At 41.6% G+C, this 27,893-nt stretch overlaps 1 protein-coding gene and 10 non-coding genes across 11 annotated transcripts in view; all 11 read right to left on the minus strand.

Moving 5' to 3' along the window:
* Positions 1-27,893, minus strand: part of LOC140370980 (cyclin-K-like) — a 143,814-nt gene that overhangs the window by 112,317 nt on the left and 3,604 nt on the right. Inside the window, exons 4-6 of the mRNA XM_072458261.1 lie at positions 24,329-24,434; positions 23,293-23,520; positions 21,847-22,010 (exon numbers count right to left, since the gene is read on the minus strand). Coding sequence (XP_072314362.1) covers positions 21,847-22,010; positions 23,293-23,520; positions 24,329-24,434 — 498 coding nt within the window. The remainder of the gene's footprint in view (positions 1-21,846; positions 22,011-23,292; positions 23,521-24,328; positions 24,435-27,893) is intronic.
* trnam-cau (transfer RNA methionine (anticodon CAU)) lies at positions 466-538 on the minus strand. The gene has a single exon. It is a non-coding gene; the product is annotated as a tRNA-Met (tRNA).
* On the minus strand, positions 2,581-2,653 carry trnam-cau (transfer RNA methionine (anticodon CAU)). The gene has a single exon. It is a non-coding gene; the product is annotated as a tRNA-Met (tRNA).
* On the minus strand, positions 4,678-4,750 carry trnam-cau (transfer RNA methionine (anticodon CAU)). Its single transcript has one exon. It is a non-coding gene; the product is annotated as a tRNA-Met (tRNA).
* trnam-cau (transfer RNA methionine (anticodon CAU)) lies at positions 6,777-6,849 on the minus strand. Its single transcript has one exon. It is a non-coding gene; the product is annotated as a tRNA-Met (tRNA).
* trnam-cau (transfer RNA methionine (anticodon CAU)) lies at positions 8,893-8,965 on the minus strand. The gene has a single exon. It is a non-coding gene; the product is annotated as a tRNA-Met (tRNA).
* trnam-cau (transfer RNA methionine (anticodon CAU)) lies at positions 10,996-11,068 on the minus strand. Its single transcript has one exon. It is a non-coding gene; the product is annotated as a tRNA-Met (tRNA).
* trnam-cau (transfer RNA methionine (anticodon CAU)) lies at positions 13,093-13,165 on the minus strand. The gene has a single exon. It is a non-coding gene; the product is annotated as a tRNA-Met (tRNA).
* On the minus strand, positions 15,209-15,281 carry trnam-cau (transfer RNA methionine (anticodon CAU)). Its single transcript has one exon. It is a non-coding gene; the product is annotated as a tRNA-Met (tRNA).
* trnam-cau (transfer RNA methionine (anticodon CAU)) lies at positions 17,306-17,378 on the minus strand. The gene has a single exon. It is a non-coding gene; the product is annotated as a tRNA-Met (tRNA).
* trnam-cau (transfer RNA methionine (anticodon CAU)) lies at positions 19,421-19,493 on the minus strand. Its single transcript has one exon. It is a non-coding gene; the product is annotated as a tRNA-Met (tRNA).

Below are 27,893 nucleotides of genomic sequence, written 5' to 3' on the forward strand. Positions count from 1 at the left end.
CCCTTTTGAACCGTGTTTAAAATAATCAAAAGATACAGCATTAGGATCATAAAGAGTCACAGATATGTCATTACTGTTCTATCTTCTGCCGCGTAAACGTTTCAAAACTGACGAAAAAATACTCCATAAATTTACCCACGATAACTAATGAACCCAAAAGACATGATGTATATTTCAAGTCAAGAAAATACAATTTACAGCGATATTTCATTCCTGAAATGTATGTATTTCCAAAACGTATTTGTAAAGGCCTAAACCAGGGTTGCCAGATCACAAAAAATAAGTAAATAAAACCAACAATTACTTACAAATGACAATAATCACAGTTTTAACACATAAATTATTGGTGACAGCCTGTGTTTCAATCATTACTGGGCCTGATATTGTGAAACGGACTAAAAATCACCACTTTTATGACAGAAAGTGCCAGAACGTGGGTAAAGATCAGCTCAGTAGCAAAACTCGTGCCCCGTGTGAGGTTTGAACTCACGACCTTCAGATTATGAGACTGACGCGCTGCCTACTGCGCCAACGAGGCCTGGACCAACAAGGTATTACTAACAGAGCAGTTCCTGAATGCAGGTTTTTCATAGTTTTGGCCGGGTCGTGACTTATACTTATATTTATACTTACATAAATAAGTATCAACTCACTTTGCACCAGTAACTGACAAAACTGTCCAGGAGATCATCACCAGTCTGAGTTCATCTACATGCTGCCTCGATGTGTTACCCACCAGATTTCTAAAGTCTGTGCTGAAGAGTTTGTTAGCACCACTCACTCACATAGTCAACATGTCGCTTCAATCTGGAACATTCCCAATGTCTTTGAAAACTGCGGTCATAAAGCCTCTCCTAAAGAAGAGCAGTCTTGATGCCGCAGTACTGAGTAATTACCGGCCCATCTCCAATCTAACATTTTGGGGCAAAGTCCTTGAAAAGGTTGTTTACAACCACTCACAGATTTCCTCTTAATAGACAACTCATTTGATGTTTTTCAGTCAGGTTTTAGACCTCATCGCAGCACTGAGACTGCTCTTGTCAAGGTGACAAATGACATCCGCCTGAACACAGACACGGGCAAAGCCTCAGTCTTAATTCTGTTAGATCTGAGTGCTGCTTTTGACACTGTCGATCATGGGATCCTCTTACAGAGACTAGAGGACTGGGTGGGCATCACTGGCACTGCCCTAAACTGGTTAAGGTCCTATCTGGAAGACAGGAAGTACTTTGTTGAAATTGGTAGCTGTGTCTCAGACCACATGACCCTGACCTGTGGAGTGCCCCAAGGGTCAGTCCTGGGTCCCCTTCTGTTCAAGCTCTACATGCTGCCGTTAGGTCAGTTGATACGCAGTGAAAATGTGTCCCATCACAATTATGCAGACCACACTCAGATCTATGTTTCACTGTCGGCAGGTGAATAGGGACCAGTGGATTCACTCTGTCACTGCATCCAACAGATCAGTTTGTGGATGCAAAACAACTTTCTCCAGCTGAACTCAGACAAGACTGAAATAATCGTCTTTGGCCCACAGAAACAAAGAGAAAGTGTTAGCGGTCACCTCCAGAGTCTGGCTCTAAAACCTACGAATCAAGTTAGAAATCTGGGGGTAATAATGGACTCAGACTTGAATTTTAACAGCCACATAAAATCAATAACATCAGCAGCTTTTTACCATATAAAAAACATTGCCAAACAAAACAGATTTGGAGAGACTTATCCATGCGTTTGTCTCCAGTAGATTAGACTGTAACAGCTGCTCACTGGCCTCTCCAAACGAGCTGTAAAACAGCTGCAGTACATCCAGAACGGTGCTGCTCGGGTCCTGACTAGAACCAGGAAGTACCATCACACTATTCCTGTTCTCAGGTCTCTGCACTGGCTCCTGTGGCTCAGAGAATAGACTATAAAGCAGCTCTGCAAACAAGGTTATTTTTTGTTGTTTTGTTTTTTAAAATGGGTTGTGGGCCGGATTAAATCACTTGGCGGGCCTGATTTGGCCCGCAGGCCTCATGTTGAATAGCCCTGATGTAAACGTTAAACAAATCACGATCAGTTCCTTTAATTGCTGTGAAAAAACAATAATATTGAAGACCATTTTAGCAGAATAATAAACCCTTTTGAACCGTGTTTAAAATAATCAAAAGATACAGCATTAGGATCATAAAGAGTCACAGATATGTCATTACTGTTCTATCTTCTGCCGCGTAAACGTTTCAAAACTGACGAAAAAATACTCCATAAATTTACCCACGATAACTAATGAACCCAAAAGACATGATGTATATTTCAAGTCAAGAAAATACAATTTACAGCGATATTTCATTCCTGAAATGTATGTATTTCCAAAACGTATTTGTAAAGGCCTAAACCAGGGTTGCCAGATCACAAAAAATAAGTAAATAAAACCAACAATTACTTACAAATGACAATAATCACAGTTTTAACACATAAATTATTGGTGACAGCCTGTGTTTCAATCATTACTGGGCCTGATATTTTGAAACGGACTAAAAATCACCACTTTTATGACAGAAAGTGCCAGAACGTGGGTAAAGATCAGCTCAGTAGCAAAACTCGTGCCCCGTGTGAGGTTTGAACTCACGACCTTCAGATTATGAGACTGACGCGCTGCCTACTGCGCCAACGAGGCCTGGACCAATAAGGTATTACTAACAGAGCAGTTCCTGAATGCAGGTTTTTCATAGTTTTGGCCGGGTCGTGACTTATACTTATATTTATACTTACATAAATAAGTATCAACTCACTTTGCACCAGTAACTGACAAAACTGTCCAGGAGATCATCACCAGTCTGAGTTCATCTACATGCTGCCTCGATGTGTTACCCACCAGATTTCTAAAGTCTGTGCTGAAGAGTTTGTTAGCACCACTCACTCACATAGTCAACATGTCGCTTCAATCTGGAACATTCCCAATGTCTTTGAAAACTGCGGTCATAAAGCCTCTCCTAAAGAAGAGCAGTCTTGATGCCGCAGTACTGAGTAATTACCGGCCCATCTCCAATCTAACATTTTGGGGCAAAGTCCTTGAAAAGGTTGTTTACAACCACTCACAGATTTCCTCTTAATAGACAACTCATTTGATATTTTTCAGTCAGGTTTTAGACCTCATCGCAGCACTGAGACTGCTCTTGTCAAGGTGACAAATGACATCCGCATGAACACAGACACGGGCAAAGCCTCAGTCTTAATTCTGTTAGATCTGAGTGCTGCTTTTGACACTGTCGATCATGGGATCCTCTTACAGAGACTAGAGGACTGGGTGGGCATCACTGGCACTGCCCTAAACTGGTTAAGGTCCTATCTGGAAGACAGGAAGTACTTTGTTGAAATTGGTAGCTGTGTCTCAGACCACATGACCCTGACCTGTGGAGTGCCCCAAGGGTCAGTCCTGGGTCCCCTTCTGTTCAAGCTCTACATGCTGCCGTTAGGTCAGTTGATACGCAGTGAAAATGTGTCCCATCACAATTATGCAGACCACACTCAGATCTATGTTTCACTGTCGGCAGGTGAATAGGGACCAGTGGATTCACTCTGTCACTGCATCCAACAGATCAGTTTGTGGATGCAAAACAACTTTCTCCAGCTGAACTCAGACAAGACTGAAATAATCGTCTTTGGCCCACAGAAACAAAGAGAAAGTGTTAGCGGTCACCTCCAGAGTCTGGCTCTAAAACCTACGAATCAAGTTAGAAATCTGGGGGTAATAATGGACTCAGACTTGAATTTTAACAGCCACATAAAATCAATAACATCAGCAGCTTTTTACCATATAAAAAACATTGCCAAACAAAACAGATTTGGAGAGACTTATCCATGCGTTTGTCTCCAGTAGATTAGACTGTAACAGCTGCTCACTGGCCTCTCCAAACGAGCTGTAAAACAGCTGCAGTACATCCAGAACGGTGCTGCTCGGGTCCTGACTAGAACCAGGAAGTACCATCACACTATTCCTGTTCTCAGGTCTCTGCACTGGCTCCTGTGGCTCAGAGAATAGACTATAAAGCAGCTCTGCAAACAAGGTTATTTTTTGTTGTTTTGTTTTTTAAAATGGGTTGTGGGCCGGATTAAATCACTTGGTGGGCCTCATGTTGAATAGCCCTGATGTAAACGTTAAACAAATCACGATTAGTTCCTTTAATTGCTGTGAAAAAACAATAATATTGATGACCATTTTAGCAGAATAATAAACCCTTTTGAACCGTGTTTAAAATAATCAAAAGATACAGCATTAGGATCATAAAGAGTCACAGATATGTCATTACTGTTCTATCTTCTGCCGCGTAAACGTTTCAAAACTGACGAAAAAATATTCCATAAATTTACCCACGATAACTAATGAACCCAAAAGACATGATGTATATTTCAAGTCAAGAAAATACAATTTACAGCGATATTTCATTCCTGAAACGTATGTATTTCCAAAACGTATTTGTAAAGGCCTAAACCAGGGTTGCCAGATCACAAAAAATAAGTAAATAAAACCAACAATTACTTACAAATGACAATAATCACAGTTTTAACACATAAATTATTGGTGACAGCCTGTGTTTCAATCATTACTGGGCCTGATATTGTGAAACGGACTAAAAATCACCACTTTTATGACAGAAAGTGCCAGAACGTGGGTAAAGATCAGCTCAGTGGCAAAACTCTTGCCCCGTGTGAGGCTTGAACTCACGACCTTCAGATTATGAGACTGACGCGCTGCCTACTGCGCCAACGAGGCCTGGACCAACAAGGTATTACTAACAGAGCAGTTCCTGAATGCAGGTTTTTCATAGTTTTGGCCGGGTCGTGACTTATACTTATATTTATACTTACATAAATAAGTATCAACTCACTTTGCACCAGTAACTGACAAAACTGTCCAGGAGATCATCAACAGTCTGAGGTTCAACTACATGCTGCCTCGATGTGTTACACACCAGATTTCTAAAGTCTGTGCTGAACAGTTTGTTAGCACCACTCACTCACATAGTCAACATGTCGCTTCAATCTGGAACATTCCCAATGTCTTTGAAAACTGCGGTCATAAAGCCTCTCCTAAAGAAGAGCAGTCTTGATGCCGCAGTACTGAGTAATTACCGGCCCATCTCTAATCTGCCATTTTGGGGCAAAGTCCTTGAAAATGTTATTTACAACCACTCACAGATTTCCTCTTAATAGACAACTCATTTGATGTTTTTTCAGTCAGGTTTTAGACCTCATCGCAGCACTGAGACTGCTCTTGTCAAGGTGACAAATGACATCTGCCTGAACACTGACACGGGCAAAGCCTTGGTCTTAATTCTGTTAGATCTGAGTGCTGCTTTTGACACTGTCGATCATGGGATCCTCTTACAGAGACTAGAGGACTGGGTGGGCATCACTGGCACTGCCCTAAACTGGTTAAGGTCCTATCTGGAAGACAGGAAGTACTTTGTTGAAATTGGTAGCTGTGTCTCAGACCACATGACCCTGACCTGTGGAGTGCCCCAAGGGTCAGTCCTGGGTCCCCTTCTGTTCAACCTCTACATGCTGCCGTTAGGTCAGTTGATACGCAGTGAAAATGTGTCCCATCACAATTATGCAGACCACACTCAGATCTATGTTTCACTGTCGGCAGGTGAATAGGGACCAGTGGATTCACTCTGTCACTGCATCCAACAGATCAGTTTGTGGATGCAAAACAACTTTCTCCAGCTGAACTCAGACAAGACTGAAATAATCGTCTTTGGCCCACAGAAACAAAGAGAAAGTGTTAGCGGTCACCTCCAGAGTCTGGCTCTAAAACCTACGAATCAAGTTAGAAATCTGGGGGTAATAATGGACTCAGACTTGAATTTTAACAGCCACATCAAATCAATAACATCAGCAGCTTTTTACCATATAAAAAACATTGCCAAACAAACCAGATTTGGAGAGACTTATCCATGCGTTTGTCTCCAGTAGATTAGACTGTAACAGCTGCTCACTGGCCTCTCCAAACGAGCTGTAAAACAGCTGCAGTACATCCAGAACGGTGCTGCTCGGGTCCTGACTAGAACCAGGAAGTACCATCACACTATTCCTGTTCTCAGGTCTCTGCACTGGCTCCTGTGGCTCAGAGAATAGACTATAAAGCAGCTCTGCAAACAAGGTTATTTTTTGTTGTTTTGTTTTTTAAAATGGGTTGTGGGCCGGATTAAATCACTTGGCGGGCCTCATGTTGAATAGCCCTGATGTAAACGTTAAACAAATCACGATTAGTTCCTTTAATTGCTGTGAAAAAACAATAATATTGATGACCATTTTAGCAGAATAATAAACCCTTTTGAACCGTGTTTAAAATAATCAAAAGATACAGCATTAGGATCATAAAGAGTCACAGATATGTCATTACTGTTCTATCTTCTGCCGCGTAAACGTTTCAAAACTGACGAAAAAATATTCCATAAATTTACCCACGATAACTAATGAACCCAAAAGACATGATGTATATTTCAAGTCAAGAAAATACAATTTACAGCGATATTTCATTCCTGAAACGTATGTATTTCCAAAACGTATTTGTAAAGGCCTAAACCAGGGTTGCCAGATCACAAAAAATAAGTAAATAAAACCAACAATTACTTACAAATGACAATAATCACAGTTTTAACACATAAATTATTGGTGACAGCCTGTGTTTCAATCATTACTGGGCCTGATATTGTGAAACGGACTAAAAATCACCACTTTTATGACAGAAAGTGCCAGAACGTGGGTAAAGATCAGCTCAGTAGCAAAACTCTTGCCCCATGTGAGGCTTGAACTCACGACCATCAGATTATGAGACTGACGCGCTGCCTACTGCGCCAACGAGGCCTGGACCAACAAGGTATTACTAACAGAGCAGTTCCTGAATGCAGGTTTTTCATAGTTTTGGCCGGGTCGTGACTTATACTTATATTTATACTTACATAAATAAGTATCAACTCACTTTGCACCAGTAACTGACAAAACTGTCCAGGAGATCATCAACAGTCTGAGGTTCAACTACATGCTGCCTCGATGTGTTACCCACCAGATTTCTAAAGTCTGTGCTGAACAGTTTGTTAGCACCACTCACTCACATAGTCAACATGTCGCTTCAATCTAAAACATTCCCAATGTCTTTGAAAACTGCGGTCATAAAGCCTCTCCTAAAGAAGAGCAGTCTTGATGCCGCAGTACTGAGTAATTACCGGCCCATCTCTAATCTGCCATTTTGGGGCAAAGTCCTTGAAAAGGTTGTTTACAACCACTCACAGATTTCCTCTTAATAGACAACTCATTTGATGTTTTTTCAGTCAGGTTTTAGACCTCATCGCAGCACTGAGACTGCTCTTGTCAAGGTGACAAATGACATCCGCCTGAACACTGACACGGGCAAAGCCTTGGTCTTAATTCTGTTAGATCTGAGTGCTGCTTTTGACACTGTCGATCATGGGATCCTCTTACAGAGACTAGAGGACTGGGTGGGCATCACTGGCACTGCCCTAAACTGGTTAAGGTCCTATCTGGAAGACAGGAAGTACTTTGTTGAAATTGGTAGCTGTGTCTCAGACCACATGACCCTGACCTGTGGAGTGCCCCAAGGGTCAGTCCTGGGTCCCCTTCTGTTCAACCTCTACATGCTGCCGTTAGGTCAGTTGATACGCAGTGAAAATGTGTCCCATCACAATTATGCAGACCACACTCAGATCTATGTTTCACTGTCGGCAGGTGAATAGGGACCAGTGGATTCACTCTGTCACTGCATCCAACAGATCTGTTTGTGGATGCAAAACAACTTTCTCCAGCTGAACTCAGACAAGACTGAAATAATCGTCTTTGGCCCACAGAAACAAAGAGAAAGTGTTAGCGGTCACCTCCAGAGTCTAGCTCTAAAACCTACGAATCAAGTTAGAAATCTGGGGGTAATAATGGACTCAGACTTGAAGTTTAACAGCCACATCAAATCAATAACATCAGCAGCTTTTTACCATATAAAAAACATTGCCAAACAAACCAGATTTGGAGAGACTTATCCATGCGTTTGTCTCCAGTAGATTAGACTGTAACAGCTGCTCACTGGCCTCTCCAAACGAGCTGTAAAACAGCTGCAGTACATCCAGAACGGTGCTGCTCGGGGCCTGACTAGAACCAGGAAGTACCATCACACTATTCCTGTTCTCAGGTCTCTGCATTGGCTCCTGTGGCTCAGAGAATAGACTATAAAGCAGCTCTGCAAACAAGGTTATTTTTTGTTGTTTTGTTTTTTAAAATGGGTTGTGGGCCGGATTAAATAACTTGGCGGGCCTGATTTGGCCCGCAGGCCTCATGTTGAATAGCCCTGATGTAAACGTTAAACAAATCACGATTAGTTCCTTTAATTGCTGTGAAAAAACAATAATATTGATGACCATTTTAGCAGAATAATAAACCCTTTTGAACCGTGTTTAAAATAATCAAAAGATACAGCATTAGGATCATAAAGAGTCACAGATATGTCATTACTGTTCTATCTTCTGCCGCGTAAACGTTTCAAAACTGACGAAAAAATACTCCATAAATTTACCCACGATAACTAATGAACCCAAAAGACATGATGTATATTTCAAGTCAAGAAAATACAATTTACAGCGATATTTCATTCCTGAAACGTATGTATTTCCAAACGTATTTTTAAAGGCCTAAACCAGGGTTGCTAGATCACAAAAAATAAGTCAATAAAACCAACAATTACTTAAAAATGACAATAATCACAGTTTTAACATATAAATTATCGGTGACAGCCTGTGTTTCAATCATTACTGGGCCTGATATTGTGAAACGGACTAAAAATCACCACTTTTATGACAGAAAGTGCCAGAACGTGGGTAAAGATCAGCTCAGTAGCAAACATCCTGCCCCGTGTGAGGCTTGAACTCACAACCTTCAGATTATGAGACTGACGCGCTGCCTACTGCGCCAACGAGGCCTGGACCAAGAAGGGATTACTAACAAAGCAATTCGGGCGGGAATGCAGGTCTTTCATAGTTTTGGCCGGGTCGCGACTTATACTTATATTTATACTTACATAAATAAGTATCAACTCACTTTGCACCAGTAACTGACAAAACTGTCCAGGAGATCATCACCAGTCTGAGTTCATCTACATGCTGCCTCGATGTGTTACCCACCAGATTTCTAAAGTCTGTGCTGAACAGTTTGTTAGCACCACTCACTCACATAGTCAACATGTCGCTTCAATCTGGAACATTCCCAATGTCTTTGAAAACTGCGGTCATAAAGCCTCTCCTAAAGAAGAGCAGTCTTGATGCCGCAGTACTGAGTAATTACCGGCCCATCTCTAATCTGCCATTTTGGGGCAAAGTCCTTGAAAAGGTTGTTTACAACAGCTCACAGATTTCCTCTTAATAGACAACTCATTTGATGTTTTTCAGTCAGGTTTTAGACCTCATCGCAGCACTGAGACTGCTCTTGTCAAGGTGACAAATGACATCCGCCTGAACACTGACACGGGCAAAACCTCAGTCTTAATTCTGTTAGATCTGAGTGCTGCTTTTGACACTGTCGATCATGGGATCCTCTTACAGAGACTAGAGGACTGGGTGGGCATCACTGGCACTGCCCTAAACTGGTTAAGGTCCTATCTGGAAGACAGGAAGTACTTTGTTGAAATTGGTAGCTGTGTCTCAGACCACATGACCCTGACCTGTGGAGTGCCCCAAGGGTCAGTCCTGGGTCCCCTTCTGTTCAACCTCTACATGCTGCCGTTAGGTCAGTTGATATGCAGTGAAAATGTGTCCCATCACAATTATGCAGACCACACTCACACTCTATGTTTCACTGTCGGCAGGTGAATATGGACCAGTGGATTCACTCTGTCACTGCATCCAACAGATCAGTTTGTGGATGCAAAACAACTTTCTCCAGCTGAACTCAGACAAGACTGAAATAATCGTCTTTGGCCCACAGAAACAAAGAGAAAGTGTTAGCGGTCACCTCCAGAGTCTCGCTCTAAAACCTACAAATCAAGTTAGAAATCTGGGGGTAATAATGGACTCAGACTTGAATTTTAACAGCCACATCAAATCAATAACATCAGCAGCTTTTTACCATATAAAAAACATTGCCAAACAAACCAGATTTGGAGAGACTTATCCATGCGTTTGTCTCCAGTAGATTAGACTGTAACAGCTGCTCACTGGCCTCTCCAAACGAGCTGTAAAACAGCTGCAGTACATCCAGAACGGTGCTGCTCGGGTCCTGACTAGAACCAGGAAGTACCATCACACTATTCCTGTTCTCAGGTCTCTGCACTGGCTCCTGTGGCTCAGAGAATAGACTATAAAGCAGCTCTGCAAACAAGGTTATTTTTTGTTGTTTTGTTTTTTAAAATGGGTTGTGGGCCGGATTAAATCACTTGGCGGGCCTCATGTTGAATAGCCCTGATGTAAACGTTAAACAAATCACGATTAGTTCCTTTAATTGCTGTGAAAAAACAATAATATTGAAGACCATTTTAGCAGAATAATAAACCCTTTTGAACCGTGTTTAAAATAATCAAAAGATACAGCATTAGGATCATAAAGAGTCACAGATATGTCATTACTGTTCTATCTTCTGCCGCGTAAACGTTTCAAAACTGACGAAAAAATACTCCATAAATTTACCCACAATAACTAATGAACCCAAAAGACATGATGTATATTTCAAGTCAAGAAAATACAATTTACAGCGATATTTCATTCCTGAAACGTATGTATTTCCAAAACGTATTTGTAAAGGCCTAAACCAGGGTTGCCAGATCACAAAAAATAAGTAAATAAAAACCAACAATTACTTAAAAATGACAATAATCACAGTTTTAACATATAAATTATCGGTGACAGCCTGTGTTTCAATCATTACTGGCCCTGATATTGTGAAACGGACTAAAAATCACCACTTTTATGACAGAAAGTGCCAGAATGTGGGTAAAGATCAGCTCAGTAGCAAAAATCCTGCCCCGTGTGAGGCTTGAACTCACGACCTTCAGATTATGAGACTGACGCGCTGCCTACTGCGCCAACGAGGCCTGGACCAACAAGGGATTACTAACACAGCAGTTCACGAATGCAGGTTTTTCATAGTTTTGGCCGGGTCGTGACTTATACTTATATTTATACTTACATAAATAAGTATCAACTCACTTTGCACCAGTAACTGACAAAACTGTCCAGGAGATCATCACCAGTCTGAGTTCATCTACATGCTGCCTCGATGTGTTACCCACCAGATTTCTAAAGTCTGTGCTGAACAGTTTGTTAGCACCACTCACTCACATAGTCAACATGTCGCTTCAATCTGGAACATTCCCAATGTCTTTGAAAACTGCGGTCATAAAGCCTCTCCTAAAGAAGAGCAGTCTTGATGCCGCAGTACTGAGTAATTACCGGCCCATCTCTAATCTGCCATTTTGGGGCAAAGTCCTTGAAAAGGTTGTTTACAACAGCTCACAGATTTCCTCTTAATAGACAACTCATTTGATGTTTTTCAGTCAGGTTTTAGACCTCATCGCAGCACTGAGACTGCTCTTGTCAAGGTGACAAATGACATCCGCCTGAACACTGACACGGGCAAAACCTCAGTCTTAATTCTGTTAGATCTGAGTGCTGCTTTTGACACTGTCGATCATGGGATCCTCTTACAGAGACTAGAGGACTGGGTGGGCATCACTGGCACTGCCCTAAACTGGTTAAGGTCCTATCTGGAAGACAGGAAGTACTTTGTTGAAATTGGTAGCTGTGTCTCAGACCACATGACCCTGACCTGTGGAGTGCCCCAAGGGTCAGTCCTGGGTCCCCTTCTGTTCAACCTCTACATGCTGCCGTTAGGTCAGTTGATATGCAGTGAAAATGTGTCCCATCACAATTATGCAGACCACACTCACACTCTATGTTTCACTGTCGGCAGGTGAATATGGACCAGTGGATTCACTCTGTCACTGCATCCAACAGATCAGTTTGTGGACGCAAAACAACTTTCTCCAGCTGAACTCAGACAAGACTGAAATAATCGTCTTTGTCCCACAGAAACAAAGAGAAAGTGTTAGCGGTCACCTCCAGAGTCTGGCACTAAAACCTACGAATCAAGTTAGAAATCTGGGGGTAATAATGGACTCAGACTTGAATTTTAACAGCCATATCAAATCAATAACATCAGCAGCTTTTTACCATATAAAAAACATTGCCAAACAAACCAGATTTGGAGAGATTTATCCATGCGTTTGTCTCCAGTAGATTAGACTGTAACAGCTGCTCACTGGCCTCTCCAAACGAGCTGTAAAACAGCTGCAGTACATCCAGAACGGTGCTGCTCGGGTCCTGACTAGAACCAGGAAGTACCATCACATTATTCCTGTTCTCAGGTCTCTGCACTGGCTCCTGTGGCTCAGAGAATAGACTATAAAGCAGCACTGCAAACAAGGTTATTTTTTGTTGTTTTGTTTTTTAAAATGGGTTGTGGGCCGGATTAAATCACTTGGCGGGCCTCATGTTGAATAGCCCTGATGTAAACGTTAAACAAATCACGATTAGTTCCTTTAATTGCTGTGAAAAACAATAATATTGAAGACCATTTTAGCAGAATAATAAACCCTTTTGAACCGTGTTTAAAATAATCAAAAGATACAGCATTAGGATCATAAAGAGTCACAGATATGTCATTACTGTTCTATCTTCTGCCGCGTAAACGTTTCAAAACTGACGAAAAAATACTCCATAAATTTACCCACGATAACTAATGAACCCAAAAGACATGATGTATATTTCAAGTCAAGAAAATACAATTTACAGCGATATTTCATTCCTGAAACGTATGTATTTCCAAAACGTATTTTTAAAGGCCTAAACCAGGGTTGCTAGATCACAAAAAATAAGTCAATAAAACCAACAATTACTTAAAAATGACAATAATCACAGTTTTAACATATAAATTATCGGTGACAGCCTGTGTTTCAATCATTACTGGGCCTGATATTGTGAAACGGACTAAAAATCACCACTTTTATGACAGAAAGTGCCAGAACGTGGGTAAAGATCAGCTCAGTAGCAAAAATCCTGCCCCGTGTGAGGCTTGAACTCACGACCTTCAGATTATGAGACTGACGCACTGCCTACTGCGCCAACGAGGCCTGGACCAAGAAGGGATTACTAACAAAGCAGTTCGGGAATGCAGGTCTTTCATAGTTTTGGCCGGGTCGCGACTTATACTTATATTTATACTTACATAAATAAGTATCAACTCACTTTGCACCAGTAACTGACAAAACTGTCCAGCAGATCATCACCAGTCTGAGTTCATCTACATGCTGCCTCGATGTGTTACCCACCAGATTTCTAAAGTCTGTGCTGAACAGTTTGTTAGCACCACTCACTCACATAGTCAACATGTCGCTTCAATCTGGAACATTCCCAATGTCTTTGAAAACTGCGGTCATAAAGCCTCTCCTAAAGAAGAGCAGTCTTGATGCCGCAGTACTGAGTAATTACCGGCCCATCTCTAATCTGCCATTTTGGGGCAAAGTCCTTGAAAAGGTTGTTTACAACCACTCACAGATTTCCTCTTAATAGACAACTCATTTGATGTTTTTTCAGTCAGGTTTTAGACCTCATCGCAGCACTGAGACTGCTCTTGTCAAGGTGACAAATGACATCCGCCTGAACACTGACACGGGCAAAGCCTTGGTCTTAATTCTGTTAGATCTGAGTGCTGCTTTTGACACTGTCGATCATGGGATCCTCTTACAGAGACTAGAGGACTGGGTGGGCATCACCGGCACTGCCCTAAACTGGTTAAGGTCCTATCTGGAAGACAGGAAGTACTTTGTTGAAATTGGTAGCTGTGTCTCAGACCACATGACCCTGACCTGTGGAGTGCCCCAAGGGTCAGTCCTGGGTCCCCTTCTGTTCAACCTCTACATGCTGCCGTTAGGTCAGTTGATACGCAGTGAAAATGTGTCCCATCACAATTATGCAGACCACACTCAGATCTATGTTTCACTGTCGGCAGGTGAATAGGGACCAGTGGATTCACTCTGTCACTGCATCCAACAGATCAGTTTGTGGATGCAAAACAACTTTCTCCAGCTGAACTCAGACAAGACTGAAATAATCGTCTTTGGCCCACAGAAACAAAGAGAAAGTGTTAGCGGTCACCTCCAGAGTCTGGCTCTAAAACCTACGAATCAAGTTAGAAATCTGGGGGTAATAATGGACTCAGACTTGAAGTTTAACAGCCACATCAAATCAATAACATCAGCAGCTTTTTACCATATAAAAAACATTGCCAAACAAACCAGATTTGGAGAGACTTATCCATGCGTTTGTCTCCAGTAGATTAGACTGTAACAGCTGCTCACTGGCCTCTCCAAACGAGCTGTAAAACAGCTGCAGTACATCCAGAACGGTGCTGCTCGGGTCCTGACTAGAACCAGGAAGTACCATCACACTATTCCTGTTCTCAGGTCTCTGCACTGGCTCCTGTGGCTCAGAGAATAGACTATAAAGCAGCTCTGCAAACAAGGTTATTTTTTGTTGTTTTGTTTTTTAAAATGGGTTGTGGGCCGGATTAAATAACTTGGCGGGCCTGATTTGGCCCGCAGGCCTCATGTTGAATAGCCCTGATGTAAACGTTAAACAAATCACGATTAGTTCCTTTAATTGCTGTGAAAAAACAATAATATTGATGACCATTTTAGCAGAATAATAAACCCTTTTGAACCGTGTTTAAAATAATCAAAAGATACAGCATTAGGATCATAAAGAGTCACAGATATGTCATTACTGTTCTATCTTCTGCCGCGTAAACGTTTCAAAACTGACGAAAAAATACTCCATAAATTTACCCACGATAACTAATGAACCCAAAAGACATGATGTATATTTCAAGTCAAGAAAATACAATTTACAGCGATATTTCATTCCTGAAACGTATGTATTTCCAAAACGTATTTTTAAAGGCCTAAACCAGGGTTGCTAGATCACAAAAAATAAGTCAATAAAACCAACAATTACTTAAAAATGACAATAATCACAGTTTTAACATATAAATTATCGGTGACAGCCTGTGTTTCAATCATTACTGGGCCTGATATTGTGAAACGGACTAAAAATCACCACTTTTATGACAGAAAGTGCCAGAACGTGGGTAAAGATCAGCTCAGTAGCAAAAATCCTGCCCCGTGTGAGGCTTGAACTCACGACCTTCAGATTATGAGACTGACGCGCTGCCTACTGCGCCAACGAGGCCTGGACCAAGAAGGGATTACTAACAAAGCAGTACGGGAATGCAGGTCTTTCATAGTTTTGGCCGGGTCGCGACTTATACTTATATTTATACTTACATAAATAAGTATCAACTCACTTTGCACCAGTAACTGACAAAACTGTCCAGGAGATCATCACCAGTCTGAGTTCATCTACATGCTGCCTCGATGTGTTACCCACCAGATTTCTAAAGTCTGTGCTGAACAGTTTGTTAGCACCACTCACTCACATAGTCAACATGTCGCTTCAATCTGGAACATTCCCAATGTCTTTGAAAACTGCGGTCATAAAGCCTCTCCTAAAGAAGAGCAGTCTTGATGCCGCAGTACTGAGTAATTACCGGCCCATCTCTAATCTGCCATTTTGGGGCAAAGTCCTTGAAAAGGTTGTTTACAACCACTCACAGATTTCCTCTTAATAGACAACTCATTTGATGTTTTTCAGTCAGGTTTTAGACCTCATCGCAGCACTGAGACTGCTCTTGTCAAGGTGACAAATGACATCCGCCTGAACACTGACACGGGCAAAACCTCAGTCTTAATTCTGTTAGATCTGAGTGCTGCTTTTGACACTGTCGATCATGGGATCCTCTTACAGAGACTAGAGGACTGGGTGGGCATCACTGGCACTGCCCTAAACTGGTTAAGGTCCTATCTGGAAGACAGGAAGTACTTTGTTGAAATTGGTAGCTGTGTCTCAGACCACATGACCCTGACCTGTGGAGTGCCCCAAGGGTCAGTCCTGGGTCCCCTTCTGTTCAACCTCTACATGCTGCCGTTAGGTCAGTTGATATGCAGTGAAAATGTGTCCCATCACAATTATGCAGACCACACTCACACTCTATGTTTCACTGTCGGCAGGTGAATATGGACCAGTGGATTCACTCTGTCACTGCATCCAACAGATCAGTTTGTGGACGCAAAACAACTTTCTCCAGCTGAACTCAGACAAGACTGAAATAATCGTCTTTGTCCCACAGAAACAAAGAGAAAGTGTTAGCGGTCACCTCCAGAGTCTGGCACTAAAACCTACGAATCAAGTTAGAAATCTGGGGGTAATAATGGACTCAGACTTGAATTTTAACAGCCATATCAAATCAATAACATCAGCAGCTTTTTACCATATAAAAAACATTGCCAAACAAACCAGATTTGGAGAGATTTATCCATGCGTTTGTCTCCAGTAGATTAGACTGTAACAGCTGCTCACTGGCCTCTCCAAACGAGCTGTAAAACAGCTGCAGTACATCCAGAACGGTGCTGCTCGGGTCCTGACTAGAACCAGGAAGTACCATCACATTATTCCTGTTCTCAGGTCTCTGCACTGGCTCCTGTGGCTCAGAGAATAGACTATAAAGCAGCTCTGCAAACAAGGTTATTTTTTGTTGTTTTGTTTTTTAAAATGGGTTGTGGGCCGGATTAAATCACTTGGCGGGCCTCATGTTGAATAGCCCTGATGTAAACGTTAAACAAATCACGATTAGTTCGTTTAATTGCTGTGAAAAACAATAATATTGAAGACCATTTTAGCAGAATAATAAACCCTTTTGAACCGTGTTTAAAATAATCAAAAGATACAGCATTAGGATCATAAAGAGTCACAGATATGTCATTACTGTTCTATCTTCTGCCGCGTAAACGTTTCAAAACTGACGAAAAAATACTCCATAAATTTACCCACGATAACTAATGAACCCAAAAGACATGATGTATATTTCAAGTCAAGAAAATACAATTTACAGCGATATTTCATTCCTGAAACGTATGTATTTCCAAAACGTATTTTTAAAGGCCTAAACCAGGGTTGCTAGATCACAAAAAATAAGTCAATAAAACCAACAATTACTTAAAAATGACAATAATCACAGTTTTAACATATAAATTATCGGTGACAGCCTGTGTTTCAATCATTACTGGGCCTGATATTGTGAAACGGACTAAAAATCACCACTTTTATGACAGAAAGTGCCAGAACGTGGGTAAAGATCAGCTCAGTAGCAAAAATCCTACCCCGTGTGAGGCTTGAACTCACGACCTTCAGATTATGAGACTGACGCACTGCCTACTGCGCCAACGAGGCCTGGACCAAGAAGGGATTACTAACAAAGCAGTTCGGGAATGCAGGTCTTTCATAGTTTTGGCCGGGTCGCGACTTATACTTATATTTATACTTACATAAATAAGTATCAACTCACTTTGCACCAGTAACTGACAAAACTGTCCAGGAGATCATCACCAGTCTGAGTTCATCTACATGCTGCCTCGATGTGTTACCCACCAGATTTCTAAAGTCTGTGCTGAACAGTTTGTTAGCACCACTCACTCACATAGTCAACATGTCGCTTCAATCTGGAACATTCCCAATGTCTTTGAAAACTGCGGTCAAAAAGCCTCTCCTAAAGAAGAGCAGTCTTGATGCCGCAGTACTGAGTAATTACCGGCCCATCTCTAATCTGCCATTTTGGGGCAAAGTCCTTGAAAAGGTTGTTTACAACAGCTCACAGATTTCCTCTTAATAGACAACTCATTTGATGTTTTTCAGTCAGGTTTTAGACCTCATCGCAGCACTGAGACTGCTCTTGTCAAGGTGACAAATGACATCCGCCTGAACACTGACACGGGCAAAACCTCAGTCTTAATTCTGTTAGATCTGAGTGCTGCTTTTGACACTGTCGATCAAGGGATCCTCTTACAGAGACTAGAGGACTGGGTGGGCATCACTGGCACTGCCCTAAACTGGTTAAGGTCCTATCTGGAAGACAGGAAGTACTTTGTTGAAATTGGTAGCTGTGTCTCAGACCACATAACCCTGACCTGTGGAGTGCCCCAAGGGTCAGTCCTGGGTCCCCTTCTGTTCAACCTCTACATGCTGCCGTTAGGTCAGTTGATATGCAGTGAAAATGTGTCCCATCACAATTATGCAGACCACACTCACACTCTATGTTTCACTGTAGGCAGGTGAATATGGACCAGTGGATTCACTCTGTCACTGCATCCAACAGATCAGTTTGTGGATGCAAAACAACTTTCTCCAGCTGAACTCAGACAAGACTGAAATAATCGTCTTTGTCCCACAGAAACAAAGAGAAAGTGTTAGCGGTCACCTCCAGAGTCTGGCTCTAAAACCTACAAATCAAGTTAGAAATCTGGGGGTAATAATGGACTCAGACTTGAATTTTAACAGCCACATCAAATCAATAACATCAGCAGCTTTTTACCATATAAAAAACATTGCCAAACAAACCAGATTTGGAGAGACTTATCCATGCGTTTGTCTCCAGTAGATTAGACTGTAACAGCTGCTCACTGGCCTCTCCAAACGAGCTGTAAAACAGCTGCAGTACATCCAGAACGGTGCTGCTCCGGTCCTGACTAGAACCAGGAAGTACCATCACATTATTCCTGTTCTCAAGTCTCTGCACTGGCTCCTGTGGCTCAGAGAATAGACTATAAAGCAGCTCTGCAAACAAGGTTATTTTTTGTTGTTTTGTTTTTTAAAATGGGTTGTGGGCCGGATTAAATCACTTGGCGGGCCTGATTTGGCCCGCGGGCCTCATGTTGAATAGCCCTGATGTAAACGTTAAACAAATCACGATTAGTTCCTTTAATTGCTGTGAAAAAACAATAATATTGAAGACCATTTTAGCAGAATAATAAACCCTTTTGAACCGTGTTTAAAATAATCAAAAGATACAGCATTAGGATCATAAAGAGTCACAGATATGTCATTACTGTTCTATCTTCTGCCGCGTAAACGTTTCAAAACTGACGAAAAAATACTCCATAAATTTACCCACGATAACTAATGAACCCAAAAGACATGATGTATTTTTCAAGTCAAGAAAATACAATTTACAGCGATATTTCATTCCTGAAACGTATGTATTTCCAAAACGTATTTGTAAAGGCTTAAACCAGGGTTGCCAGATCACAAAAATAAGTCAATAAAACCAACAATTACTTAAAAATGACAATAATCACAGTTTTAACATATAAATTATCGGTGACAGCCTGTGTTTCAATCATTACTGGCCCTGATATTGTGAAACGAACTAAAAATCACCACTTTTATGACAGAAAGTGCCAGAACGTGGGTAAAGATCAGCTCAGTAGCAAAAATATTGCCCCGTGTGAGGCTCGAACTCACGACCTTCAGATTATGAGACTGACGCGCTGCCTACTGCGCCAACGAGGCCTGGACCAACAAGGGATTACTAACACAGCAGTTCACGAATGCAGGTTCTTCATAGTTTTGGCCGGGTCGCGACTTATACTTATATTTATACTTACATAAATAAGTATCAACTCACTTTGCACCAGTAACTGACAAAACTGTCCAGGAGATCATCACCAGTCTGAGTTCATCTACATGCTGCCTCGATGTGTTACCCACCAGATTTCTAAAGTCTGTGCTGAACAGTTTGTTAGCACCACTCACTCACAAAGTCAACATGTCGCTTCAATCTGGAACATTCCCAATGTCTTTGAAAACTGCGGTCATAAAGCCTCTCCTAAAGAAGAGCAGTCTTGATGCCGCAGTACTGAGTAATTACCGGCCCATCTCTAATCTGCCATTTTGGGGCAAAGTCCTTGAAAAGGTTGTTTACAACAGCTCACAGATTTCCTCTTAATAGACAACTCATTTGATGTTTTTCAGTCAGGTTTTAGACCTCATCGCAGCACTGAGACTGCTCTTGTCAAGGTGACAAATGACATCCGCCTGAACACTGACACGGGCAAAACCTCAGTCTTAATTCTGTTAGATCTGAGTGCTGCTTTTGACACTGTCGATCATGGGATCCTCTTACAGAGACTAGAGGACTGGGTGGGCATCACTGGCACTGCCCTAAACTGGTTAAGGTCCTATCTGGAAGACAGGAAGTACTTTGTTGAAATTGGTAGCTGTGTCTCAGACCACATGACCCTGACCTGTGGAGTGCCCCAAGGGTCAGTCCTGGGTCCCCTTCTGTTCAACCTCTACATGCTGCCGTTAGGTCAGTTGATATGCAGTGAAAATGTGTCCCATCACAATTATGCAGACCACACTCACACTCTATGTTTCACTGTCGGCAGGTGAATATGGACCAGTGGATTCACTCTGTCACTGCATCCAACAGATCAGTTTGTGGATGCAAAACAACTTTCTCCAGCTGAACTCAGACAAGACTGAAATAATCGTCTTTGGCCCACAGAAACAAAGAGAAAGTGTTAGCGGTCACCTCCAGAGTCTCGCTCTAAAACCTACAAATCAAGTTAGAAATCTGGGGGTAATAATGGACTCAGACTTGAATTTTAACAGCCACATCAAATCAATAACATCAGCAGCTTTTTACCATATAAAAAACATTGCCAAACAAACCAGATTTGGAGAGACTTATCCATGCGTTTGTCTCCAGTAGATTAGACTGTAACAGCTGCTCACTGGCCTCTCCAAACAAGCTGTAAAACAGCTGCAGTACATCCAGAACGGTGCTGCTCGGGTCCTGACTAGAACCAGGAAGTACCATCACATTAGTCCTGTTCTCAGGTCTCTGCACTGGCTCCTGTGGCTCAGAGAATAGACTATAAAGCAGCTCTGCAAACAAGGTTATTTTTTGTTGTTTTGTTTTTTTAAATGGGTTGTGGGCCGGATTAAATCACTTGGCGGGCCTGATTTGGCCCGCGGGCCTCATGTTGAATAGCCCTGATGTAAACGTTAAACAAATCACGATTAGTTCCTTTACTTGCTGTGAAAAAACAATAATATTGATGACCATTTTAGCAGAATAATAAACCCTTTTGAACCGTGTTTAAAATAATCAAAAGATACAGCATTAGGATCATAAAGAGTCACAGATATGTCATTACTGTTCTATCTTCTGCCGCGTAAACGTTTCAAAACTGACGAAAAAATACTCCATAAATTTACCCACGATAACTAATGAACCCAAAAGACATGATGTGTATTTCAAGTCAAGAAAATACAATTTACAGCGATATTTAATTCCTGAAACGTATGTATTTCCAAAATGTATTTGTAAAGGCCTAAACCAGGGTTGCCAGATCACAAAAAATAAGTAAATAAAACCAACAATTACTTAAAAATGACAATAATCACAGTTTTAACATATAAATTATGTGTTTCAATCATTACTGGGCCTGATATTGTGAAACGGACTAAAAATCACCAATTTTATGACAGAACGTGGGTAAAGATCACCTCAGTAGCAAAAATTGTGCCACGTGTGAGTCTCGAACTCACGACCTTCATATTATGAGACTGATGCGCTGCCTACTGCGCCAACGAGGCTTGGATCAATGAGGGAAAACCTGAATTAAGCACTAATCTACAGCGTTAGCAGCTTTTCAACAGGATATGACCAAAGTGAGACAATATCTTTGGTTATTTGCAGTTGATATTACATTATTTATAAATTACAACCGTTGATTTTGTTATAAATCATTCCAGTTGCATTTTTTACTTAATTTTGCGACACATTATGTCACCGTCGAACCACAAACTGTTTGATTTTGGCTAAACGCTGATCGTACTGTGAGTGTGAACGTACCTGAGCCGGTTTGGGGGGTCTGGGGCTGGTCTGAGGCGACGCCCTCTTCGCCGGGGGAGGGCCCGTGGGGGACGAGAGGGAGGGGATGGGGTTGTCTCCGCCCACTCCGTCAGGGATCTTCTGCTTGGCCTGAGAATACAGGTCGAGGATCTGGTGGCAGATGTCTGAGGGGAACGAGTCACAACAGTGAGTATTTACATTTGTAAAGACGTTAGGGCTATAAACTTTCTCTCCTTTAAGTCGATTAATCGGTCCTTCTCTCCTTTAAGTTGATTAATCGGTCTTTGTCAATTATTTTATTTAGATCTAAAGGATTTCAATGGGACAACAGCAAAAAAAGAAAAGATAAAGAGTGAGTTAGCTGTAGAGTTTGGAGTGAATCATGAGTTTAATCTAATGTATTTATTCCCAACATGAATATACTCTGTGTACTAGTACTTTTTTGTGTAGTTGTGGTCGTTTGAGTGCAGAGTGGGTCAGATACTTCATAGTTTTGAGCCAACTTTAGTCGACCACAGCTATAAAAACATTCCACATCCAGATGGATTTGACTGGGATTAAACCAGGAACTAAACCCGGATTGGACTAGGGCTAAACCAGGTCCAAACCAGGTCCAAACCAGGTCCAAACCAGGGCTAAACGATGTCCAAACCAGGTCTGAACCAGGTCCAAACCAGGGCTAAACAAGGTCTAAACCAGGGCTAAATCAGGTTCAAACTAGGGCCAAACCAGGTCCAAACCAGGTCTAAACCAGGTCTAAACCAGGGCTAAACCAGGTCCAAACCAGGGCTAAACCAGGTCCAAACCAGGCCTAAACCAGGTTCAAACTAGGGCTGAACCAGGTCCAAACCAGGGCTAAACCAGGTCTAAACCAGAGCTAAACCAGGTCTAAACCAGGGCTAAACCAGGACTGAACCAGGACTAAACCAGGTCCAAACCAGGTCTAAACCAGGGCTAAACCAGGACTGAACCAGGACTAAACCAGGTCCAAACCAGGTCTAAACCAGGTCCAAACCAGGTCTAAACCAGGACTAAACCAGGTCCAAACCAGGTCTAAACCAGGTCTAAACCAGGACTAAACCAGATTTATTTTTATGTGTAATGATCATTTCGACGATTCCAATTGATTTTGTAACAGAAAAGTTCATCTCTACGTTTCTGTGTTTTCGAATAGTTATAATAGACTTTTACAAGCTCGACTATGTGTTTTTTTTTCAGTGGCATATTGTAAAACTAAAATACTTAGTTAGTGAAATCTCTAGTTTTCTTTCACTCCCGTTGTCTTAACACGTTCCTCTGTCTAAAGTTTGTGATCGGCTTCATGAACTCAAACTCCCTGGACAATTATAAATACTTCTAAAACGATCAATACCGTGACCGGAATAATCACTACATATTCATCAATGGCGCGACATCTAATGTGAAGAACCGCGTGGTGGTTCTTACCCTCCAGGACCTCCACGGGAACATCGTGCACGAACTGCTCCCACCATCGCCGTGACGACAGCTTGGAGGTCCATTCCTGGATATCGAACTTGCAGAGCCGTCCCGCCAGGTACATGACGGCCACGGCGATGATCTGCGGCTCCCACTGCAGCGCCACCATCGTGCACAGGCTGTCGTTCACAAAGGTCCACGCCATCTGCACCAGCTTCTGCACCTTGCTCTTGTCGCCTGGGAAACGGAGCCCAAATGCAGATGTGGTGGAGTCGCGTTTTCTTCTCATTTCAAGTTAGAAAATGCTTGTCTTTTTCTTATTTTGGTGTAAAACAAGTTATTATAGGCTAAGATATTATTGTTCCATTGACAATCTTACGTCATCTTATCTTATTTTGAATATTTATTAAATTATCTTATTTTAGATGGTAATTTTATACTAAAAATAAGATAAATATAACTTAATTTAACATTTAGTAAGTTATTATCTTATTTTTTAATTGGGATTGGATTTGCAGTATAAAAAAAAGAAAAAAAGATTGTAAACAACTCACAACAAACTGCATAACTAAAGCTGCTTAGCGTAGCGCTGTGTTACCTTTGAGCTGCTTAGCGGAGCACTGTGTTTACCTTTGAGCTGCTTAGCGTAGCGCTGCGTTTACCTTTGAGCTGCTTAACGTAGCGCTGCGTTTACCTTTGAGCTGCTTAGCGGAGCGCTGTGTTTACCTTTGAGCTGCTTAGCGTAGCGCTGCGTTTACCTTTGAGCTGCTTAACGTAGCGCTGCGTTTACCTTTGAGCTGCTTAGCGGAGCGCTGTGTTTACCTTTGAGCTGCTTAGCGTAGCGCTGCGTTTACCTTTGAGCTGCTTAACGTAGCGCTGCGTTTACCTTTGAGCTGCTTAGCGTAGCGCTGCGTTTACCTTTGAGCTGCTTAGCGTAGCGCTGCGTTTACCTTTGAGCTGCTTAGCGTAGCGCTGCGTTTACCTTTGAGCTGCTTAGCATAGCGCTGCATTACTTTTGAGCTGCTTAGCGTATTGCTGCATTTACCTTTGAGCTGCTTAGCGTAGCGCAGGAGGAACTGGTACGGATGCTCCACCTGCAGGTCAAACTTGATGGTCTGCAGCAAGATCCGCTCCAGCACCATCACTTCCTCCTGTTCACAAACGAACACGGTCACCACGACGACAGAAACGTTAGAGAGATCCATCAAAAACACGCCATTCATCCAACACTAAATAGTAAGTAAATAGTAAGCAAGTAGTAAGTAAGTAGTAAGTAAGTAGTAAGTAAGTGGTAAGTAAGTAGTAAGTAAGTAGTAAGTAAGTAGTAAGTAAGTAGTAAGTAAGTAGTAAGTAAGTAGTAAGTAAGTGGTAAGTAAGTAGTAAGTAAGTAGTAAGTAAGTAGTAAGTAAGTGGTAAGTAAGTAAGTAGTAAGTGGTAAGTAAGTAGTAAGTAAGTGGTAAGTAAGTAGTAAGTAAGTAGTAAGTAAGTAGTAAGTAGTAAGTAAGTGGTAAGTAAGTAAGTAAGTAGTAAGTGGTAAGTAAGTAGTAAGTAAGTATTCTGTATAAAGCAAAGTACAAAAAACATTCACAATAATCCAAAAGTACAGATTCAGAACCAAAGTAATGGAATGAAATGTTGACAAAGAAATCACAGAATCAAGAGCAATAATTGTATTGTAAGAAATATGTGAAACAAATAAAGCAATGTAAAAATAGACAAAAAATGGACAAAATGGGACAATTATTCAGAGCTTAAGATGCTAAAATTCTTTTTTTTTTCTGATGCCACTCCCTTATTTTCTACTTTTACTCCTTTACGTTTTTGTGTGTTTTTTCCCTCTTTTTTAAGTTCTAATTAAATATAAAAGGTCAAAAAAAGGAATATAAAAACACAAATATGCAAACTATAAAATAATACAAAGGACAACAAAGTAGCAGAAAAAAAGCATTAGTATTTTTCAAATGTGTACAGTATTCTATATTTTGTTGTACTACAGCAATTACATAATGAGAAATATTTTTTAGGCAAATATATAAACTCACCAAAAAAAAAAAAAAAAAAAAGAATCAAATGAAACATTAAAGCCGCAAGCGGCATCCAACGGCCCTCGCGGGCCGCCGGCCTTCCGACTCTGCGCTTTCGACTTGATAAAGATGGCGCCCTTATTGTGTTGAATTAAAAAAGAACTTGACAGACGGCGACACATTGGACATGGCCAATCCAGTGCAAATGAACACAAGTGTCAGTCAAATTTGCTGCGCTGCCGCACAGAGACCGTAGCACTTGGAATATAAATATGGATAACTTTTGATGCCCCGCTTGTGTAAATGATATTTCCCAAAGTAAAGCTTGATCGGGCTATTGCCCACGGAGGAGTTTGTTAAAGTGTGAAGCGTAAATGTGGACATTTCAAAGATTTGGCGTTTTCCCATTTGTGACAGTATATTTGCAGCTCCACGGCACAGAGACCGTAGCACTTAAAATCAAAATATGGATAACTTTAGATGCCCCACTTGTCTAGAGGACGTACACCGATTTTGAGGTCGGTGGGCAAAACGCACTAGGAGGACTTCGTTAAAGTGTAAAACATAAAAATGTGGATATTCGAGAGATTTAGCGGTTTTCCCATAGGGATAACATGGGAGGTTTATGTCATCGCTACGACTACGCCGTAAAAATGTAGGCATTTTTGTGATTGGCTTTTTTGATCGCGACGCCAAAATAGAATTTTGGGTAAAGTTTAGAAAATTTTGGTAAAACTAATTTTTGACCTTCAATGTTAATTTAAAGGTCACTCTGTAGGGGGCGCTATCGCGGCCATTTCAATTTTGTCATCCTAAACTGGTCCAAACTAGAAAGTTTAACAACTGATTCAAATTTGGTCCTAATCGGACTGGTTTTGATCAAATGGGAGCAATTTTTAGACCTGCAATATTCCAAAATAAGTTGTCCAACTTTGTGGCTGCGCCGCACACAGACCGTAAAAGGTATCTCAAAAAATTGGATAACTTTAGATGCCCCACTTGTCCAGAGGACGTACGCCGATTTTGAAGTCGGTGGGCAAAACGCCCTATGAGGAGTTCGTCAAAGTTTGACGTGAACAAAATGGCTAACACAGCATGTTTTCATTTTCAAAGGAAGATGGCGGCCATAGGGTAAGTCTGGGGGCGTGGCCACAATAATATTTGTTTTTTGTCCTCACGAGAGGAATGCGTGTCCCGAATTGCGTAGCTTTACGCCAAAGTTGACCTCGGGGTGTCTCCCATAGGCGCAATGTATTTTGACTTTTGTCGGTGGCGCTGTCGCGCCATTTTTTAACGAAAAAAAAATGGCTCAGAAAAAATAACATTTTTCGCCGATTCTGAATTTTGGGCAAAATTTGGTGAGTTTTTGAGCATGTTCAGGGGGTCAAATTAGAGTTCAAAGCGCTGAAGAAGAACAAGAAAAATTAAAGCCGCAAGCGGCATCCAACGGCCCTCGCGGGCCGCCAGCCTTCCGACTCTGCGCTTTCGACTCTGCGCTTTCGACTTGATAAAGATGGCGCCCTTATTGTGTGTTGAATAAAAAAAGAACTTGACAGACGGCGACACATTGGACATGGCCAATCCAGTGCAAATGAACACAAGTGTCAGTCAAATTTGCTGCGCCGCCGCACAGAGACCGTAGCACTTGGAATAAAAATATGGATAACTTTTGATGCCGCGCTTGTGTAGATGATTTTCCCCAAATATGAGCTTGATCGAGCTATTGCCCACGGAGGAGTTCATTAAAGTGTGAAGCGTAAATGTGAACATTTCAGAGATTTCGCTGTTTTCCCATTTCTGACATATTTTTGCGGGTCCGCCACACAGAGACCGTAGCACTTAGAATCAAAATATGGATAAGTTTTGATGCCCCGCTTGTGTAGATGATATTCTCCAAATATGAACTTGATCGGACAATCGCCCTAGGAGGAGTTCGTTAAAGTGTGAAGCGTAAAAATGTGGTGATTTGAGCAATTCTATGATTTTCCCATAACGATAACATGGGATGTTTCTGTCATCGCTACGGTTACGCCGTACAAAATATGACTTTGGCTCTCATACTTTTGTGATCAGGATGGCAAATTAGAATTTTGTTCAAAATATCATGTCATTTGGAAAAACTCTATTGTTTATAGGCCACTCTGAAGGCCAAATAGTCAGAATTCTGGGAAACGTTTGCGGCTCCGTCGCACAGAGACCGTAAAAGCTATCCTTAAAATTTGGATAACTTTAGATGCCCCACTTGTCTAGAGGACGTACACCGATTTTGAGGTCGGTGGGCAAAACGCACTAGGAGGACTTCGTTAAAGTGTAAAACATAAAAATGTGGATATTCGAGAGATTTAGCGGTTTTCCCATAGGGATAACATGGGAGGTTTATGTCATCGCTACGACTACGCCGTAAAAATTAAGGCATTTGTCTGATTGGCTTTTTTGATCGCGACGCCAAAATAGAATTTTGGGTAAAGTTTAGAAAATTTTGGTAAAACTAATTTTTGACCTTCAATGTTAATTTAAAGGTCACTCTGTAGGGGGCGCTATCGCGCCCATTTCAATTTTGTCATCATAAACTGGTCCAAACTAGAA

The sequence above is a fragment of the Eucyclogobius newberryi genome, unplaced genomic scaffold (assembly GCF_026437365.1).
Source record: "Eucyclogobius newberryi isolate DKJ021-1_F unplaced genomic scaffold, fEucNew1.0.hap1 SCAF_21, whole genome shotgun sequence".
NCBI lineage: Eukaryota > Metazoa > Chordata > Actinopteri > Gobiiformes > Gobiidae > Eucyclogobius > Eucyclogobius newberryi.